This window comes from Protopterus annectens, chromosome 2.part1, assembly GCF_019279795.1.
Source record: "Protopterus annectens isolate FY-2018-M chromosome 2.part1, PAN1.0, whole genome shotgun sequence".
NCBI lineage: Eukaryota > Metazoa > Chordata > Ceratodontiformes > Protopteridae > Protopterus > Protopterus annectens.
The window spans coordinates 1850276446-1850296706 of NC_056729.1; the positions used below are offsets into that span (position 1 = coordinate 1850276446).

Genomic DNA, 20261 nt, shown 5'->3' on the forward strand with positions numbered 1-20261 from the left:
CGACAGGCAGCTGACAGTAACGTTCTCCTTGTTTAGCCTGGTGAGTGGAACATCAGTGTGCCTGACTATAGAGTCACCTATGACTAGAGTGTTGGGTACGTTGTTATGGGCTGTGGTTGAGTGGCACACTGAGTTTGTAGGCTGTATGTCATTTGGGTTGTGTTGGGGGTGGAGGTTGCTTGCGTTTCTGCTTTGGAGGTCTCTGTTGCTTGGGCAGATTTTTATTGAGAGCCTCCATGAATGTAGGTGTGTGTAAGTAAGGTGTAAGTTGCAATATCCCATATTGCTGTTTGTACTGCATTTCCTTTGTTCTGTTAAGTCCCGGTGAGCTGCCCAGACACGTTTAGCCAGTGTAAACAGCAAGAAATGGCCCTCCTTGGGTGTAAACATGCTCCTCAGTTCATAGAATAAGTGTATACAGCCTCAGACACATCCCCTTGCTTAGCTGTGCTTAGCTAAGCACAAACCCGGGCAACAGAGCTCCAATGTGCTTACAGCAAGCATGGCACACCCCCATTTCATGTTAGTTGCTCCTCCTGTCTACACAATGCTGTTACAGCACCTACATAGTTAGGTGCAGTGTGACACTTAGAAGAACTTTGTGATTCAGTATAAGTCCCCTCATTAACATACCCCACTGCCTTCATCTAGTTACCACACTACACAAGAGCCTTCGTCCCTAGCAACCACTGTTCCCTGCCATTGTTTTGATTCTGCTTGCCATTGACTAAAATGGCAAAATGTAGCTTTCTCATAAAATGGACTTGTCATGTTTTTTTTTAATTTTCCCCACGATCCCATTTGCGTGGCACTTCCCTATGCTTAAACTGCCGAGATCATCCAAAAAATAATAAACTTTTATTTTTTTAAAAACTAAACACTTTAACATGCCAATGGCCATATATTTGGCCATTGGCATGCCTACAGGTTAGGGTACATGCTTTTATTGGAGCTGTCATGGCTCCATTTTCTTTTTTGCAGAAATGTATTCGGCTAGTAGCCACATACATTTCTGCAGCTTACACTGTTCCCACACGGTTACATGCTGGTTTCCTGGATCGCTATTTTACCTCATTTACATGGTTTTCACCAGCAAATGAGGTAATTAGCATCCTGCATGGGTTTCCATGCAGCAGCAGTGTCGGTTCGCTCGTGCATGTCAATACAGTGCATTTCTGGATCACTCGGTGGCCATACTCCATCCAGGAGCGGCTACACTGCTCCTGCAAGGACAAAACCCATTCATGAATCCAGGGGTATGTTTTTACTTTTGTGGCATAAACTGAACTGTCAGTGTATCACCATAAAATATAAGAATGTTGTGTTCTTGTCCTAACACTTTCAAAGGAATAGGCGTCTTAATTATAGGTTCATAGGTAAGTACTAGGCTATCTGCCCAAGGGCATTTCTAAGCCTAGCCAGAATGTGTTGGCTTTCGCCACCCCCTTAGATTAGTTCCCTGTGCCTCTGTCCAGCAGAGCCAGTGCAATGATCCCCAGGGTAAACTTTGCTTCCCATCCACCCGTCAACGTTTTTCTTGAAGAGTGTTAGTGAGGGGCTCTGCCTGATGTATATTGTAATCCTGTTCCAAAGCATGGGGAGGCTCTGGGATAGGAATCTATCCCTCCAGCATGTCCTATTTATCGTTGTAGTGAGGTTTATATCTCTAGAGCATGTGGCTCTCTGGGGATTTTTTTTTTTTCTAGGTTGGACATGGCCTTGTATATCAGGCAGAGATCACCTGAGTAAGCGGTATGCAACCGAGTACAGCTGGAGTTTCTTGAGTCAGGCTGCATAGGGCATGTGTTTGAGGCCAGTAATCCTCTTGGTGAGGTACTTTTGTGGCCTTTTCAGCTGTTGCAGATGTCTTGTAAGGTACATCCCAAATGGGGCATTGTATTCTATGATGTATGATGGGTCTAATGAGTGATAAGTAGAGAGGCACAATAACCTCTTTTGTTCTAGATGCGAACCCTTTTGTGATTAGGTGGGCCACATAGAAGGATTTTCTAACCACCTTGGCAATATGATTATCAAAGGAGAGATTACTATCTACTTGGGTCCCCAGATCCCTTATTACATTTTCTGTATTTAGGGGACTACCACCTATGTGGTAGTTCATGGGTACTTTGTTTTTTCCAAAGGGGATAACTATGCACTTTTTGGCATTCAGCTTGAGGCCATGATTTTGACACCAGGTATCCGTCTCAGTGAGACCCATCTGGAGGGTGTCTGTATCAGCCAGAGAATCAATTTTTGCCCCTAGTTTGCAGTCGTCTGTGAACTTGGTCAGCCATAGTCCTCCTATGTTTGCCTGTACCTCTGAGAAGTATATACCAAACAGGAGGGGTCCTAGGACTGAGCCCTGGGGGACGCCACTTGTAACCGGTTTAGAATCGGAGGTAGAGCCTGCAACTCTCACCATGTGGGTTCTATCCATGAGCCAGCTGGCAACCCATCTCATGACATAGGGTTTTATGTTCAAGCTGGTGAGCTTGTCTATAATACTAGAATAAGGAATGGTGTTGAAGGCCTTTGCGAGGTCTAGGTAGGCTGTGTGGACCTCCTTTCCCTAGTCTAATGCCTTGGTAACCATCTCAAAGAAGTCCACCAGGTTTAGGAGGCATGATCTGCCCTTAACAAAACCAAACTGGGTAGGGTCCAAGGTTTGGAGGTTCCCAATGTCTCTGTTAATGAGTTCCATGATGATGCATTCCATAGCCTTGCAGACCAGGCTAGTCAGGCTTATATGGCGATAGTTCCCGGGGTCTGTTGTGGCTCCACCTTTGTGGAGCGGGATAACTGTTGCTGTGCACCACTCTGTGGGTACGTGGCTTGTAGAGAGGCTGAGTTTGAACAGTGTGTTTAGGTGAGGGGTTAGTTCATTTTGGAGCTCTTGTAAGACACAGCCTGGGACCCCACCCGGTCCCATTGAAGCTGTGTTTTTGGCTTTGGATAGGACTGTTTTAACCTGTGTGTCATTCTGCACTAACTCAGAGCAGATTTGAGAGTTTCCATTTAGGTTCTTGACATAGCTAAAGAACGCTTTGTGGTTATCTTTGGAGTCAGTGGCAATTTTTCTTTTGAAACTAGCCTTTGATGATTTAATGAGGGATCATAGTTTCTTGCTGATACTGATCAGGGAAGTCTTTCCTTCTTGGGATTTTACTCTTCTCTGTACTAGTTTCCTCCTTCTGTTGTATAGCTTGTTTATGGGAGGGATCCACCAGACTGGTTTCCTTTTCTTGGAGGAGTGAGTCTTGGTTTTACTTGGGATAGCACAATCCATGCATTCCTGAAGATGCTCATAGAGTGCCTTTGTAAAGGTTTCAGCAGCTTGGACAGCATTGTCCTTTAGCATGGGGGCTGTGAACCTTTCCACCTCAGTCTTAAGTAATGTGAAGTTTGCTTTTGAAAGGGTTTTCATGGTGGATTCCTTAATTGGGGGTGGGGGCAGAATGTGGATATCCAGAGTGATTAGTCTATGGTCTGATCTAACCAGCAAGGGGTTGACCTCTGGTGTGGAGCACTGGTCGCCCATGTTGGTGATGACCAGATCCAATATGTTGTTCCCTCTGGTAGGGGTGTTGACCAGTTGATCCAGGGTGTTCGAGTTTATAAATTCTAGGAAGCGTTGGGCAAGGGAGTTAGTTCTTGAGTAGTTCTCCCAGTTTATGTTTGGGTAATTGAAATCACCCAGTATTAAGGTGTTTGGTAGGACCTTCATATTTCCCAGTGTCTCCAGAAATGCGGAATGGGGGTCCTGGGCCATGGTGGGTAATTTGTAGCAAGCTACAATTTGGATTGCAGTTTTGCCCATTGTTAGTTGCACATGGATGATCTCTGATGCATTGTGCTGCACCACTAACCTGGAGGTGTGGGTATCCTTGATGAATATGGATACACCCCGCCTTTTGTGTTTCGGTCCTGGTTCTGTGGCCAAAAGGTATGGTATGAGTTATAGCCCAGTAGTTCCTGGGTACTCTCAGGAGCCTTAAACCAGGTTTCTGTTACTGCACAGATGTCGATGTTCTCCATACTGAGGAGTGCCTCAAGTGCATGCATTTTGAGGTTTAGACTTCTGGCATTGAGTAGCATTACCCTCAGTTTTTGGTTACTTGTGCTATTTATGGTGGTGGGTTTGTCTTTTGAGCCTTGCCTACAAAAGGCACTATGGGGGCGGCAAAAGCCTTGGCCAGTATTCGAAAGCCTAAGGGTGACAGGTGCAAGCCATCTCTTGTGAAGCAATGTGGCTTATCAAACATGTGATCCCAGGAGGACAGATACTGGATCCCCTTTGAATGACACCAGAAACTTAGCCAATTGTTGAAATTGATCATTTTTTTCTTTATACTGTGACATCATTCTTGGTGAGGGCAGGATGCTACTCAGGGTCAGGGTCATACCGGCCTGGGCTACATGATCAGAGAACTCTTCCATGTTTCTTTTCATGTAGTCCAGGGAGGTACTGCTCAGGTCATTAACACCAACATGGGCAATGACAGAGTCATATTTGTACTTGTTTTGGAGTGACCTGAGTGCTTGTGTTATGTGGCGGATCCTGGCACCCGACAGGCAGCTAACTGTAACCTTCTCCTTGTCCAGCCTAGTTAGTGGGACATCAGTATGCCTGACTATAGATTCGCCTATTACTAGTGTGTTGGGTATGTTATTTTGCCTTAAGGGATGTGATTGTGTGGCACACTGATTATGTGATGTATGTGTTTCATGGTTGGAGATGGGATGTGGAGGATGCTTGGATGTCTGCTTTGGAGGTCTCTGTTGCTTTTGCAGATTTTTATTTAGAGCCTCCGAGTATGTTTTCATGTATTCATGTATTCATGTGTGTTATTTGCCGGTGTTGGTTTATTAGGTCTATGTGAGACTGGTGGTGTGTTGCAAGTATTACCCTTCTCCTCTTGACTGTTGATTGATTTCACTGAATACATACATAAGAAAAAATTATTTTCAACATAAGAAGAAATAATTTTCACTATACATTTATTAAAAAATAGGTAATTGCTTATTTTAATAAAATTATACACTGTTTCTAAAAATAGCCCTGAATTAGGTCATTTGATTAGTTACATGGAATCTTTTTACAGGTGAATACCGCTACAAATAGATACTTGCATTGTAGAATGCAAGAAGTTTGAACTTGTGGCTATTAAAACACCAGTACCAAGTTCTTAAAAGGAAATGTAAATTTAAAAAGCATTTTTTTTCAGGCTGAAAATGGGCCTTAAAAATTACTAAAGTATAAAATAATTACTTAAAAAAATACAACAGCAGTTTGTTAATGCCACATGACCCAGGGCTAGAACTTTAGAACCCCCATCACCATATGTGCATTTGTGACATCAGCATGCTTAATATGTCAGAGGGATGTCTCTACTTCTGAGGATCTCCAGAAGAATCCCTTAAGCAAAAAGGGGTATATTATACAATAGAATTTTAAAAAAATGTAGAGATGACTTTATGAATAAATCTATGTAAGACTCACACATTCCAAGTGAAATTTACCCATGCAGGCTTCATCGTTATGGGTAAATTATAGCAGCAGTGTGTAAATCCAGTTTAGTCAATTGCCAAGCATTTACTCATTGCTATACTATATTATACTATACAGTATTGTACTATACTATACTATACTACACTATACTATACTATACTATACTATACTATACTATACTATACTACACTATACTACACTATACTATACTATACTATTCTATTCTATTCTATTCTATTCTATAGTACACTAGACCAGGTCTGAATAGGGTAGATTTTAATTTACATACAGTGGGTTAGGCTCTAGCTTGTGGCCAAAGAATGACTTTTCTGTTTGTTGGTAGTAACATTATATTACCAACACTCAGATATGATATACTGGTTATGTATCTTTTTCCGATGAACACCAACGTAGGCTAAGCGATATGCTTTTGCTGGCGTTACTGCGTCAATCATTTTTACTTTCACTAGTAGTATAACACAAGCTTATGGTTGACAAATAAACTCCACTTTAGTACAGAGTTGTGTTAGCATTTTGGGAGCCCCCAGCAAATGTCAGCTTGGGGCCCCCTGGACATTCAGTCATTTCACTGCCATCCCTCCTAAGCAACATTTAAATTCACGCTGTAGAGGTTTCTGATTACTTCACACAGAAGTGTTCAAAAGGAGGAGTAAGTTTTAAGGGACGATAGGAAACGAGCGATTTATCTTATATTGACGTGAATTATAATTATTAAAAAGGAAACATTATGCATACACAGCATAAAAATAATGCAGCTGTCACCATGGCTGTTTTATTTTCCTTTCTATTAGTATATACATATCCATGTCATTATGTAAATTGTCATTTTACAAAGGTGTTTAAAAATGTATAATCTGGTACTGTATATGGGAAGGAAAGTATGCCTAGTGGTAAAGACTTGTTACCTTCCCTTCTTCAGGAAGTTAAATAATACACTTTTAAATCCAAAATGTAAAATGAACGCCTTTCCTGGTGGTAGCATCTGTCCTGAGCCACCTTCAAAGTCCTGCTAAAGGATTTTAGTACAGTCAACCTCAAAAAGTTCCTCATATCCTTAGACTAAGTACATGCAAAATAAGTGTTTATCACCTTATCCTGGAGAACCATTACCAAGAAAATGCATTAATAAATTAATTAATTTATTATTTTTTCTTTGGGTACGTGAGCTGGTCCAAAGACCATTTTTAGTCATGGCCTGAGCCAAAAGGCAGTGGCAAAATTAACAAAAAAAATAAACACATTAAGAACTATATAATGTAGCAACAACACTATAGCTACAATAAATAATATTGACAACACAAACTGAACAGATAATTTTAATTATATAAAAGAATAGTGCTTATAGTTGTACATTTGCTATTAGCAGTAGACACAACAGAAACATGGCATGTTTAGAACCTGTCCTGACCTTCTTCAGCTTGCACTTGTCTTGCAGAACAAATAGTTTTAGAGGTGATGTTGTGATAGTTACAGCCCCTTCTGAACAACCATAAAGTAAGGCAATTCCACAGGAAAAGTAGAAAAGGCTTTGTATTAAATTTTAATCTTCAGCAATTTCTATGTTCTCAACAGGTACAGGAAGTTCTAAAAGTTCAGTTTCCAGTCCTCAATGCAACAGCTCATCCTAGGTATCAAAAGAGATCATTATGACTGACACCTGCTGCGATGCCCAATATGAGGACCATACAGAAGGTCCCTGCAGTTTCCAGTAAGCTGATAACACTTTCAGGATATTTTCTCCTCTGTGAGGATCTTTACTAAAGCTTTAGGTCATGGTAATATACAGCATCCTTGTATCCTTGCTGATTCCCAACTAGATAACTGTTTTATAAGCCACCTCTTGAAATCCCTGATGATGACACTAGCCTGCATTGTGTTAGGTTACAGCACTTGGGATCACCATGAAATAGAAGAAATCTGCCATACTTCCAGGGAAATGCATTCCTTCTATGGAAGATGTGATGCCCCAGCAATCAAGGAGCCTCAATCCTCACCACTGGCAACAGTGGGGGACATACACTTGGAAGAGGACAGGTACACACACATTATTTCCAGATGCAACTCTCTGCATCAAGTGTAATTCCCCTTAAGAACACACAGAGGCCACAGTCAGTCCGGGGCTGGTTTCTCCCTCTTTCTCCAGATCCCCAATAAGACTTCCCACTGGCACAGCTATAGAATTGAGTTCTTAGCTGAGTGGCTATACCAAGGCCTACAGCACCCTCTCTGTCCAACCAGTGCTTCACGTTCCTGCGCAAGTAGCTGACACACATACACTTTGAGGTTTGATTTATACACACACCTGGGAAAGGCTGGCACAGGTTTACTATCTATGCCCCCTTCTTCCTAGACTATAAGGTAGTGTTCACTGTCACTAGCCATATCCTTATCAGCTACTTTAAGGCTCTTAACAAAGGGTGTCCAATCGTACTGGATAATCTTACTGTTAATACAATACAAAACTATACTTCACTATATTCCTAACTATATCTAAAAGAATTATACTGTTCCCTAGACTTAATCAGAGCAACAAGACAGATAGCAGATATGGTGAGTGAATGTTCTTGTCAGGCCAAAGACAAAATACAAAATGCACAGTCTGTCTGTCAGAGAGTCTTAAATTAATATCCCAAATATTACTGGTGGGATAGCTTGCATGATGACATCACCTCTTATCATCTGACTCTAGCCCAGGCAAACCCCCCAGTGATGCAGCTGGTAGCATTTATCATCTACCTGTGAAAATAGATAAACAAGAACTTCTCTTAGATGTAAGGCAGATCCTGGAAGTCATAAAACAATAAACACTTCCATGACAATACAAAAAAAATCTAATTCTAAACATTGTGTCTGTTACTACAGTGAAACTGAAAGATAACATCCCTTTACTATGTGGCTGTAAAGTAATTTCAAATTCAGCTATTCTGAAGTTAACTTCTTGTGTTTCAGTTTCTGTTCTTAAAATATATACATCTAAACAGTCACAATAGTGCAAGTACGTTCCTGTCCTATTCCAATAGGGCATGCTGTGGTTGCATTTTAGCTCAGTACTTTACAAAGTATCTCTTCTGTACCAACAGCTTGATATACACATAACATACAGTTCTAATATAGTTGTAACACAAGCTTATGAATCATGTTGATATTCACAAATGACATATAATTATTTACAAAATTCCAGACAGCTGGGCTGACAGTATATCCTTTTGTTACAGAAGAATAATTGAATACCTTTGTTTATCCATTCCCCTCTCCATACAGAGGACCTAGAAGTTGAGGACACTTGTCTCTTAAGGTGTGATGCTCCACCACATAGGTGTTAATGAGCTAATAAAGGGAACTGATTCACATGACAGATCTCTCCACCTGGGAGTGAAGAATTCTGAGAGAGATCTTCTTTAAAAGGATGATGTTCAAGCAATTTTCCAGTAAGGACATGTTTCAGAGTTTGACCTGCTGACAATCACAGAGAATGCTGCCCAACTAACATCCTGCAGCTACTGAATGCGCAGAGAAGACTAACTGGTATAGGAGTTGTCAGTGGAATGGACAGAGCTCCTCTGCGCAGGTTCCTGTTGTCCGTTATTTCTAACTTGCTTGTGAGGTTGGAAGTGGAAAGGCAAAATCTTATTTTCATTTCCAGAGTAACCCAGGCATGCCTGGTTCCAGGTATTACAAATCTAAACCTTTTCAAAGATTATTCAGTCCATCTGCTGAGGGTTCTGCAAGTATATGAAGTACATTATGTTAAGGATCTTTCTATGTCTTTATCATTCACTGTTCACATGACAACTGTAAATTTGTGTGGCCATTTTCACATTGCTAGATGACCTGGGAAGTAGCTAAAAAAGGGCCTGTACCAGACCACTTGCATGGTTAAACAAACAATTTAAATAAACAAACATATAAATAAACAAATTGTGCCCAACATGGCTTCCGACCAGGACATAGCACCCTAACAGCTCTACTCTCATTCTTAGAAACTGTCAATCAAGCCAGAGATTCTGAGAGCTTAGTATCCACAGTGCTCCTAGATCTCTCCAAAGCAATAAATACTGTTTCCCATAAGCACCTTCTAAGTCACCTCTCAAACGTAAATCTCTCCAAAAACACTCTTTCCTGGTTCTCAAGCTATCTGTCAGGTAGATCTCAGGCTGTGAAATGGAAAAAAGGCACCTCACCTTTCTTACCCACCCCTACTGGAGTACCACAAGGGTCCATCCTCAGACCAATGCTGTTTAATATCTTTATCAATAACTTTCACTCTGCTATTCCTAATGCCAAAGTCATCCAATATGCAGATGACTCTATACTTGTCTGCTCTGCCTCTAATCTCCCTGAACTCCTATCTAAAACTCAGACTGCCTTCTCAACTACTGAGATCTGGATGCACCAAAATCACCGTTGTCTCAATGCTAACAAATCTAAAATACTATTCACACCCTCAAAATCTTTCTCTTGTGATAAAAATTCCTTCCAAGTCCTTAGCCAAAACAACTCTCCGATCAAAGTTGTTCCCTTTGCCAAACTACTCAGAGTAACTATAGACGAACACCTCAAGTTTGGCATCCATATTCAGCAAAATATAAAGAAAACCCACCAAAAACTAGGTATGCTATACAGGAACAACCACTTCCTCTCTACTTCTACCAGGCATACTCTGGCCTCCTCTTACCTCCTTCCCTCCCTTCTGTACGGTGCCCCACTACTAAGTAACCTATCCTCTTCCATAACTTCCAAACTTGAAAGCTGTTATAACAAAATTTCTAAATTTGTCACCAAAACCAAACATTACACTCATCACTGTGTTACCCTCCAATCCCTCAACTGGTTAGAATTCACAAATTACCTGAGCTTCCTCCAGCTCACTACAACACATAGACTAATATTTAATCCAACCAAATGCCCTGCTCTAACATCCTTCCGCTATACACCCCAAATAGAACTCTCAGATCTGAACACCAAAACTTAATTACTGTCCACAAACCTAAATGTCCTGCTGGACAACTTCTCCTCTCCTTCTCCTCAGGTAAGAAATGGAGCTCTCTCCCTTCCACACTAATGACAATGTCAAACACACACAACTTCAAAACTCAACTTGACACCTACCTCTCCTCCAAATGGAAATGTAACTGCATTCTCCCTACCTAGAACTCTTTAACAAAAGCCCCTTGGAGGGTATCTTCCTGAGCTTCTAAGTACCTAATAGCTGGCTATAACCTTCTATAGCTAATTCCCATACGATCTCTCACACTCTGTAAATGTTATAAATAGCTTTTGACTTTAACTGTGTGAATTTGTCAAAATGTATCTGCACGATATTTTTCCACTGTGGGCAATATTGCTCGCACTTTCTATTATTTGATATGTATTTGTACTTCTACTTTTATTTTTATTGGACTGCTATCTTTACTGTAATTTGTTTCATGGAGCTTTTCTCCCTGGCCTCCACTGAAAACGGGCTCTCTGGGCCTAGTGGACTTCCCTAGTAATCAAACTGGAAATAAATAAATGGCTTTTTACAGTGTGGCTGCTAGAATAGTTACCCTTCAACTTTAAGATCTTCTTACACAGCTTTCCAAAACCTTTGGGGCTGCTAATAGGCCTTCCACTTGACAACGTGTACCAGTTGTAGAGCTAATGCATAAGCTTCTTTATGTAAGTTAAAAACTACATCCTACCAGCACAGTCTCTAAATCAGTCTCAGTAGATCCGCCATCAGAGTAATACTTCTGCTATCTAGAAATATCATAATGTGGTAGAGTGCAGGTCACCAGTGCAGTCATCTTGAAATATCATAATCTGGTAGAGTGCAGATCATTGGTGCACTAGGGGCTAACTAAGCAGTTCTGGAAGGCCATTTCATCTCTTATTCCAAGTCATGAACTTTTCTCTACTTTGGGAAGTGATCTTCTCAATCGACATGGTGACATATCTGCCATTTGAAGTTGCTAGTTCAAGTAATTTAAAGCTTATGTTTTGAACTCACTTCTCCTGGATGCAGTCAACTGTTCCACATGGATTTAGTAGCATCAGTTTCTTATATGCAAGAAGTGCAATGTTGTTTTTAATAATTTAGAGTTGTCAGTCAGCCAGTCTTGTTGACACTTCTTTTCAGTCAACATCCTAAAATCAGGATTGGAAGAAGATATCCATAACACACTGCGTGTTGCTAATCAGTTAATGACTTACATTTGTAGATTACATATGTATAGGAATGTTGATTATTTGCTAATTTGCTTTACCTATAGTATGGACAGTTTTGCATTTGGGAGACTTTACACAGATAGATTGTTAACTGGATGATCTTCTGTTACCAGAACCCCTGGACAGTGTTATAACTGGAGATTCCACTAGGACATGTCTGCCTATAATGAGTGTTTTAGGAATACATCCCTTGCAGAAATATGTACTACATCTATAAAATTTTCACTTAACATCTGAAGTGGATTGCTCACTTGCTGAAGCACCTTTATTTTATAATTAATTACATTTCAGTTCCTCATGGTAAAGTTGAAAGTGAGTTTGCAAAAAAATGAAGTTTACAGAATTTTTTTTTTAGTTTTACTATTTACCCATTTTATTTTCTCTGTAACCATGCCCACAACATAATGTTGTGGTAGGCAGTGCGTAATGAGTTATATAAATCTGAGAAGCATTATGGGTGAGCATAAACAACTTTACCTCTGTATAAGAGCATCTTTTTATTCATATGTGGTTTTGTTGCTACATAATTACATGTTAAATTTCATTGGAAGTTGTTTGCAAGACTAAACTGACAACTTTTCTTTCTAGGAAGTAATAAATTCCTTCTCACACATTTAGCATGAAAATACAGTAGCCTGTACATTAATTTAGTTACTACTGCATTATGAGTTTAGTTTTTCTTGATGTCTTGGCAGAGATTGTCAGCTCCAAGAAAATTTTCAGGAGCCCATCTTTATGAGTAGAATAAATGCAGAAAACACATTTTTTTAAATTATTATATTTGCATATAATTAGACAACTTAATTAGTACTTTCTTGAGATAGCTAATGAGCTGCAAATTGAGAAGTTAAATTGGATTAACAAAACACTTTTGAAATATTTTACATTTTTTCCTTTTTTTGGTCCCATTTGTATGCATTTCAGCTAAATATCAGCTGCTTTCTAGGTCTGCTCCTGTAGTTACATTTATTACTTATATATCCTGGTACTGGTCCTGCATGACTGATGGGTTAGAAAGACTTGGTGGGTTTGAGCAGAGAAGCATGCAGACTCACATATGCTACCTTGTATGTTAGGGTATTTTTTAAATGTTCTAACTGGGCAGAGTTACTGGTATCAGGAGCATCAATTAACTCCATCCCCAATTTATGCAGAACTTTAATGGCAATTAATTAACTCCACCAAGGTATGCAGCACTTTAATGGCAATCAATTAACTCCACCCCCAATGTATGCAGAACTTTAATGGCAATCAATTAACTCCACCTCCAAGGTATGCAGGACTTTAATGGCAATCAATTAACTCCACCTCCAAGGTATGCAGAACTTTAATGGCAATCAATTATCTCCACCCCCAATGTATGCAGAACTTTAGTGGCAACCAATTAACTCCACCCTCAATGTGTGCAGAACTTTAATGGCAATCTGTTGCATGATTATGACACTGGCCTCTGTGAGTGGGGACAAGCTAGATCACTGGTAGAAACCTCTCCCTCCTGGAGTGTATGAGCTGGTAAATAGCCATTCCTTCCTAGCCCCCTGCCCACCCCCTCCAGTGCAGAAGGTGCTAATGAAGCATGGGTCAGTTGGGCCTTAGTTAGGGCTCTCTCCCTGTATGCCATAGGGACAGCCACCAATTAAATATTTCATCTTAGACAAGTTGAATCTTGGTTCATATCAATGAAGACTTCATCATCCTTGAAAGCAATCCTACAGAAAAATAAAACAGTTGAACTACCACAGTAAAAATGACTTAACCGTCAACAATAAGTTATCTAAAGCATTTGAGAATAGCATAACCCGGCACAAATTAGTGGTCTTCATTAAACAGGCACAAATGTATACAAAATGATACTGTGACTTCCTAAAGGAAAGGAGAGAGAGAGAGAGAGAGAGAGAGATCAATGCAACTTACAGCTAGAAGAAAAGCTGCATTTAATCAAAAAGCAAACCAGTGCGTGACTTTGTCTGTTCACTGGTTGGCATGTGGTATGTTAATACTAAACAGAGAGTCATGATCTGGAAGAAGGAGATGCTGAATAACAAAGGGTGATAGTAGATACAGCTGCATTCTCGGCACTAATAAGAAATAATAATTTCCTTAAGAATTTGTAATGCTTGTTTACAGCCATCATATAAGAACCTGGGATAGACAAGGGAATAAAATTACCAGATATTGAAAGCTACACTAAAGCAGCCTTATTTAAAATTATAGTTCAATAGTTTGATAAAGATTGTAAAACTAAATGGAAGAAACTAAATGGAAGAACTTACATGCAAACCGTTTTGACATAAAAAAATTAAACATACTGATGCATCTTTGGAGGTCATAGGGAATCACAAGTGGTTAATTTTAGCTAACCATGTCCAATATAATATGTACATATGGTGCTGCAGTAGCATTGTCGCCTCACAGTAAGACATTGTCCTGTTCGATTCTCAGCTAAAGCATCTTCTGTGTGGAGACATGCGTGAATGGGCGTACCTTTGTTGAAGGTTGTGCGTCAGGGCTGGCAACTCGGCACATAAAAATTTACTGCCAATCATTAGCAGACCAGAGTTCCGCTGTGGTGACCCTTAACTGGGAAAAGCCGAAAGACACAACATATGTACTCAGGCCCCACAAGATAATAATATTCTAAACAACTTTAAAAATACTATTGTGGGGAACACAAAGCTAAAACTTTTGACTAATATAAGAAGCTTTTATTCTTTTAATGGTGTGATGGAAAGTTCTTACACAACAAAGTTATTTCAATGGGGAGGAAATGCAATTATTGACTGATTTAACTGTTTCAAAGAAGGAATGGTAAAATCAGGCATAAGGTGTTGGGTTTTGGCATCATGGTTAATTACCACACAAATGCAAGGGGCAAGGTTTGAGTCTCACCATTTAAATAATAATGCACGAGGACAGCTAACCTTGTACTTGCCAGAGAACCTAGACGTTAATATTAGAATTCAGTTTAAATCCATATGACTGGATACTTACACAACTAATTGGAAACTGTGATCTTGGTACTTTTTATGAACCATGTTCTTGATAATTTTATGGACTTTTTGGAAGCTGAGGATAAAACTCTCCAAAATTAATAGAATAAAGAAGAACGCGTCTACACCCACTTTGTCAGACCTTTATAAACGTTTCATTTGTTTTTAAGGTAATATAAATAACACATTTTGGGAATTTTTGAGGTAAAATAAAGAATCCCGGAATGTAAGAAACTGAATGCATTCAATTCCATTAGAAGGCCTTGTCCTGCTCATTATTGGTCATTTTACATGGAACACCAGGCAGAGAGCCTTCCCCCCTAATAAAATGAACAAATATAAATAGCAGTCCCCACCGTTGGAAGTGTCATCAAGTGAAAAAAGCTGATTCGTTCCATTTAACAGTTGCTTTAAATTGGAAGAGTATTAAGAGGAAATTAAATATTTCATAAAAGCCTTACAGTTTTGATTGAATATGCCTGACTTGAATAAAATGTCAGCTTTATGCAGCCTTTTGCTCAGCTTCAATTTGATTAAAAACAGTACTATTTAGTATGGACAATATTGAATATTGAATATATAGTAAATAGTGATGAGAAAAAAAACAGCACAGAAACTGGATTAGCAGTTCTACTCCTGAATGTAAAAAAAATGTCTTCTCCCCATGCAAGAAGGAATAAACAAGGAGATGGTTATCAAGACAAAGGCCACAAGTATTAACTTTGACTATAAAACAACTCCAAATGTTGATTATTAGTAAGTAACATTAATTGAAATTGTGTTACATTAATCTACATATTACTGATATAACTTTTTACAATACATAATCATATTAAAAAGGTTAATTTATTGAAGGTACTAGAAGGAACAATTGCTAAAATGAATGATGCAACTTTTCAAAGTATTAATAATATTGTACATATTTGTTATTGCTTATAGACAGGTTTTGTTAATACTGACTGTAGTTATTTTTTAATTGTGTTTCTGCCATTTAATTGTAAAAATGTTTACAATGTTTTTTTATTGCTTTTATGGACTGAGTGAATGAACAATAATAACAATTTTCTTTAAGCAAAAAAAAAATCTTAATGTGTGGACTGATCACAATACAAGTATACCAGAACACTGGAGGACTTGAAAAGTTATTCTTCAATTTAGTAAATGCATGAAAAATCTACCTATAGGTAGAAAAAGAGTGCCCTCAATGATTTGAAGGTGTTATCCTATTTTTTCTATATATTTCATACCTCGTCAAGTCAATGATTGTACTAGTATTGTCAGGCTTTTTTAAAAGATCCACAGGAAATAATATTAAACTGAAAATTAATTGACCTTACTGTGTGAATTTAGATCCACTGGTTTGCTCAAAGGCAATTCTTAGAATTTGTTGTTATACAAAAATATTTAATCTATAATACTTGAATGTCTATAACAGAAAAATGTAATTTTATGATAATACCCATTTGTTAAGAAGATAGGTTCAACAAACACACAGCTGCTTTTCAGGGATGACACAGGAGCAAAGTCAGGCTAAGAGACTTGCTCAAAGTCACACAATGGACAAATGAAGTCTGCGGGAATCAAACCCTGTAATACAGGAAGAGCAGCTCATAGCCTTAACCCTCTATGCACCAACTGGCAGACATGTTTCTCTTAACTTTTTGGTTGCTATCTTTTTTACATCTATTTCTTCATAACGTTACACTTCTACTGTGGTTTTAATATTGGCTGACATATCTGCCTAACTCATACTCAGTGTTACACTTCTACTGGAATTTTAATATTGGCTGACATATCTGCCTAACTCATACTCAATGCTACACTTCTACTGTAATTTTAGTATTGTCTGACATATCTGCCTAACTCATATTCATTATCACATTCTTGTTAAGATAATACACTACGCTATTTGTGGTTATTTAAAAATACTCATCTCCATGTCAAGATATTTTACATAAATATGTGAATAATATGTGATGGAGACACTCATCTTTTTATCTCCTTTTTAGCTTGCGCATATCTGTATGTGGGCCTTGATTTCATATCCAATGACTATTATAATACATCAATGAACAATTACAATGCCTGCCAGCAGGCATGTGCAGCAGACAGTTTTTGCCAATATTTTTCATATGTAACCACAAGGTGAGTGCCAGGTGAGATACATAATAATGACTGTTATAAATGCCCTCTGTCAGTAAGAGACAGTTATAAATAGTAATAGATGTTCATAAAGCACCCTTTTTAGCATTTGTTAAAGACTGCATTTAGTTTCTTCAGTCAAACATAGAAATCAATATATTAAGTTGAATTTGAATTAGATTTCTTTTCTGCATTAGAAGTGATGTGAGTTATTCCTGTCATTTTAAGTATATTCGTGAAAACAACATGTGAAGAATGCAATGCAAATAGGATATGTACAATATTCAGTGCACATAGGAAGTTATTCTATCTTGTTTATGCTATTTTTTACCTCCATTGCCTGCCTATTATCATTCCCACCCTTGCTCACTTTGAGGATAATGGTCAGTCCGGAGTGCCCATCATTTATGCAGCAATCAGGAATGGTTTGACTGTTTTGGATTTTCCACACTGTAGATATTCCATGTTGCCTCAGGGTTAAACACGCAATGGGCATGCCAGCAAACAGTTGTCATTCACATCTGTGGATGAAGTAACCACTCATGTCTGTAGTACTTCTCAAAGCTAGAGCTCTATCCTGATCTCTGATCTGTAGTAGGAATTCTACTATAAGAACAAGTGCTTGGACATATGTCCTGTCCCCTCATCCAAAGACAGGGGAGCAAGCAAAGCCACATCACTTCTCCATTCCTCCTTTCTAGCTCTGACAGACTGTTGAGTTGCTGTCTGAAATCTGCTCACCTGGGTCATAGTTAGGGCTTTAGTCCTATATGCCATCAGAATTGCTTGTATATTTGGGAATTATTGTATGTAACTCTATGTTATATATACTCTAGTTTGACACCACATTTCTGGGTTCTGTATCACATCTTTAGGTTCTATGTCACACCTCCTGGTTGTGTGTCATATTTTCAGATTTTATGTCATATCTCCTGGTTCTGTGTCATATTTCCAGGTTTTATGTCACATCTTCTGGTTCTGTACCACTTCTCTTGGTTTTGTGTCACATTTCCAGGTTCTGTGTCATATTTCCAGGTTTTATGTCACAACTCCTGGTTCTGTCACATTTCCAAGTTTTATGTTGCATCTTCTGTTCTGTGTCATTTTCAGGTTCTATGTCACGTCTCCAGGTTCTGTGTCACATTTCCAGGTTTGATATCACATCTCTAGTTTCTGTTTCACAGTTCCTCCAGGTACCATCTGAATGGACACTGTACAGTCTCCGCGTGCCTCTATGTTTTCACAGGTCAATCTAGTTTAACCCTAACAGCTAAAGCATACTGCTTGACTGGCTACACTAAATAATCTACATAGATGGCATTTACCTTTAAAACTGTGATCTCTGGCTTTTCTGAAAAAAAAAACAAGAATGTGAGGAATCATTTGACTTACCCAGTTTAAAAATAAATACATTTTGAAAATTTGCATTAGATCAGAAATGACACCCTGAGAAAATACCATATATGGGCAGTTTATTTTTCTCACTTGCAATCTGTTTGTGTCAGTATGAGGTCATGCCACTTCCATCCTAGAAATGTTTATTATAGTACACTTTTATATGTAATGTGGTCCCTTTTCAGAGACACAGATAAACTTGATGACAAAAGCCTGACTTCATTGCTGCTGTTTGAGATAGGTTGATCATGGATTATAATAGGTTCATAAATAAATAGTAGACTAACTGCCCTTGTGGGCCATTTCAGGCCTAGCCATTATGCCTCAGAAGTGAGACTCAGACCCTGTACTGTGTGTCTGTGGGATAAACACCTTAATCATTATGCCAACCCCCAATAATAGCTTCAAAATGAAGGGTGGAAAAACTAAGAATAAAACCACTCTCATGTCACTGCTATAGTGATTACACTAAGGGCTTGTTATGGAGAATGTCCTAACTTCACACCATGTGATTCATTAAAAACCCTAAATCACGTGTCACGGATTTGTCAAAGTGTACGATGCTTAGTGATTTATGAATATATGTAAACCATGTGGGGTCTGATGTTAAATCTGCACAATATCTTATATACTGCAGTGGTAGAGAACAAGTTTTAATCTGTGTCCATTGTCACTTGTCATGAAATTCATTATCTACCCATATGAAACAAAATATAATGGATATCTAACACCAGACCACCACATATTCCATTTATCACTTTATTTAATTGGTTGAGGAGTGGATGTGACTTTTTATGTTTCCAGTATACCTTGGATGCTGCAACTGACAAGTTCAGATCAGTACAGTACAGGTTGTTTTACTAGTACTAATTCAGATTCCAAAATGTTTAAACATTGTAAATAGTTATTGCAAGAAAGAAAACCTCTGCTAAATTGTAAACAGCTTTGAGTAACAAAAGAAGTCAGTTAGTTGAGAAATAGAGACTTGCAAAACTCAATCCAAAATGAGCAGAGTCAAAGTTAGAGCGCTTCAGTAAAGATACAGTATCTGTGAGTAAGTAGTCAATATTCAGTTGCCCCACAAACGTACACAGCAAAAGGGAAGCAGGCGTGCAATATGCCAATAAGGAGATGTGTATTAAGGGTGCACAGCTGTCCACACCAGCTACACTTCAGGCAAAAAATGTGAAAAAACATGTGTTATATGACCTCAACAAGGCCACAAAGCAAAGCACTATTACACTTATGTAATACTAACAATGAGATGACAGCACCAGGCACATGTAGCACTATTACACTTATGTAATACTAACAATTAGATGACAGCACCAGGCACATGTAGCACTATTACACTTATGTAATACTAACAATGAGATGACAGCACCAGGCACATGTAGCACTATTACACTTATGTAATACTAACAATTAGATGACAGCACCAGGCACATGTAGCACTATTACACTTATGTAACACTAACAATTAGATGACAGGACAAGGCACATGTAGTACTATTACACTTATGTAATACTAACAATTAGATGACAGCACCAGGCACATGTAGCACTATTACACTTATGTAACACTAACGATTAGATGACAGGACAAGGCACATGTAGTACTATTACACTTATGTAACACTAACGATTAGATGACAGGACAAGGCACATGTAGTACTATTACACTTATGTAATACTAACAATTAGATGACAGCACCAGGCACATGTAGCACTATTACACTTATGTAATACTAACCATTAGAAGACAGCACAGGGCACATGTAGCAGTATTACAGTTATGTAATACTAACAATTAGATGACAGCACCAGGCACATGTAGCACTATTACACTTATGTAATACTAACAATGAGATGACAGCACCAGGCACATGTAGCAATATTACACTTATGTAATACTAACAATTAGATGACAGCACCAGGCACATGTAGCAGTATTACACTTATGTAATACTAACAATTAGATGACAGCACCAGGC

General features: G+C 38.7%; 1 protein-coding gene across 1 annotated transcript in view; it reads left to right on the top strand.

The window, feature by feature from the left end:
* The window catches only part of LOC122795049 (coagulation factor XI-like), a 405449-nt gene that overhangs the window by 200460 nt on the left and 184728 nt on the right, over window positions 1-20261 (top strand). Inside the window, exon 5 of the mRNA XM_044063626.1 lies at window positions 16740-16875. Within this exon, the coding sequence (XP_043919561.1) occupies window positions 16740-16875 (136 nt within the window). The remainder of the gene's footprint in view (window positions 1-16739; window positions 16876-20261) is intronic.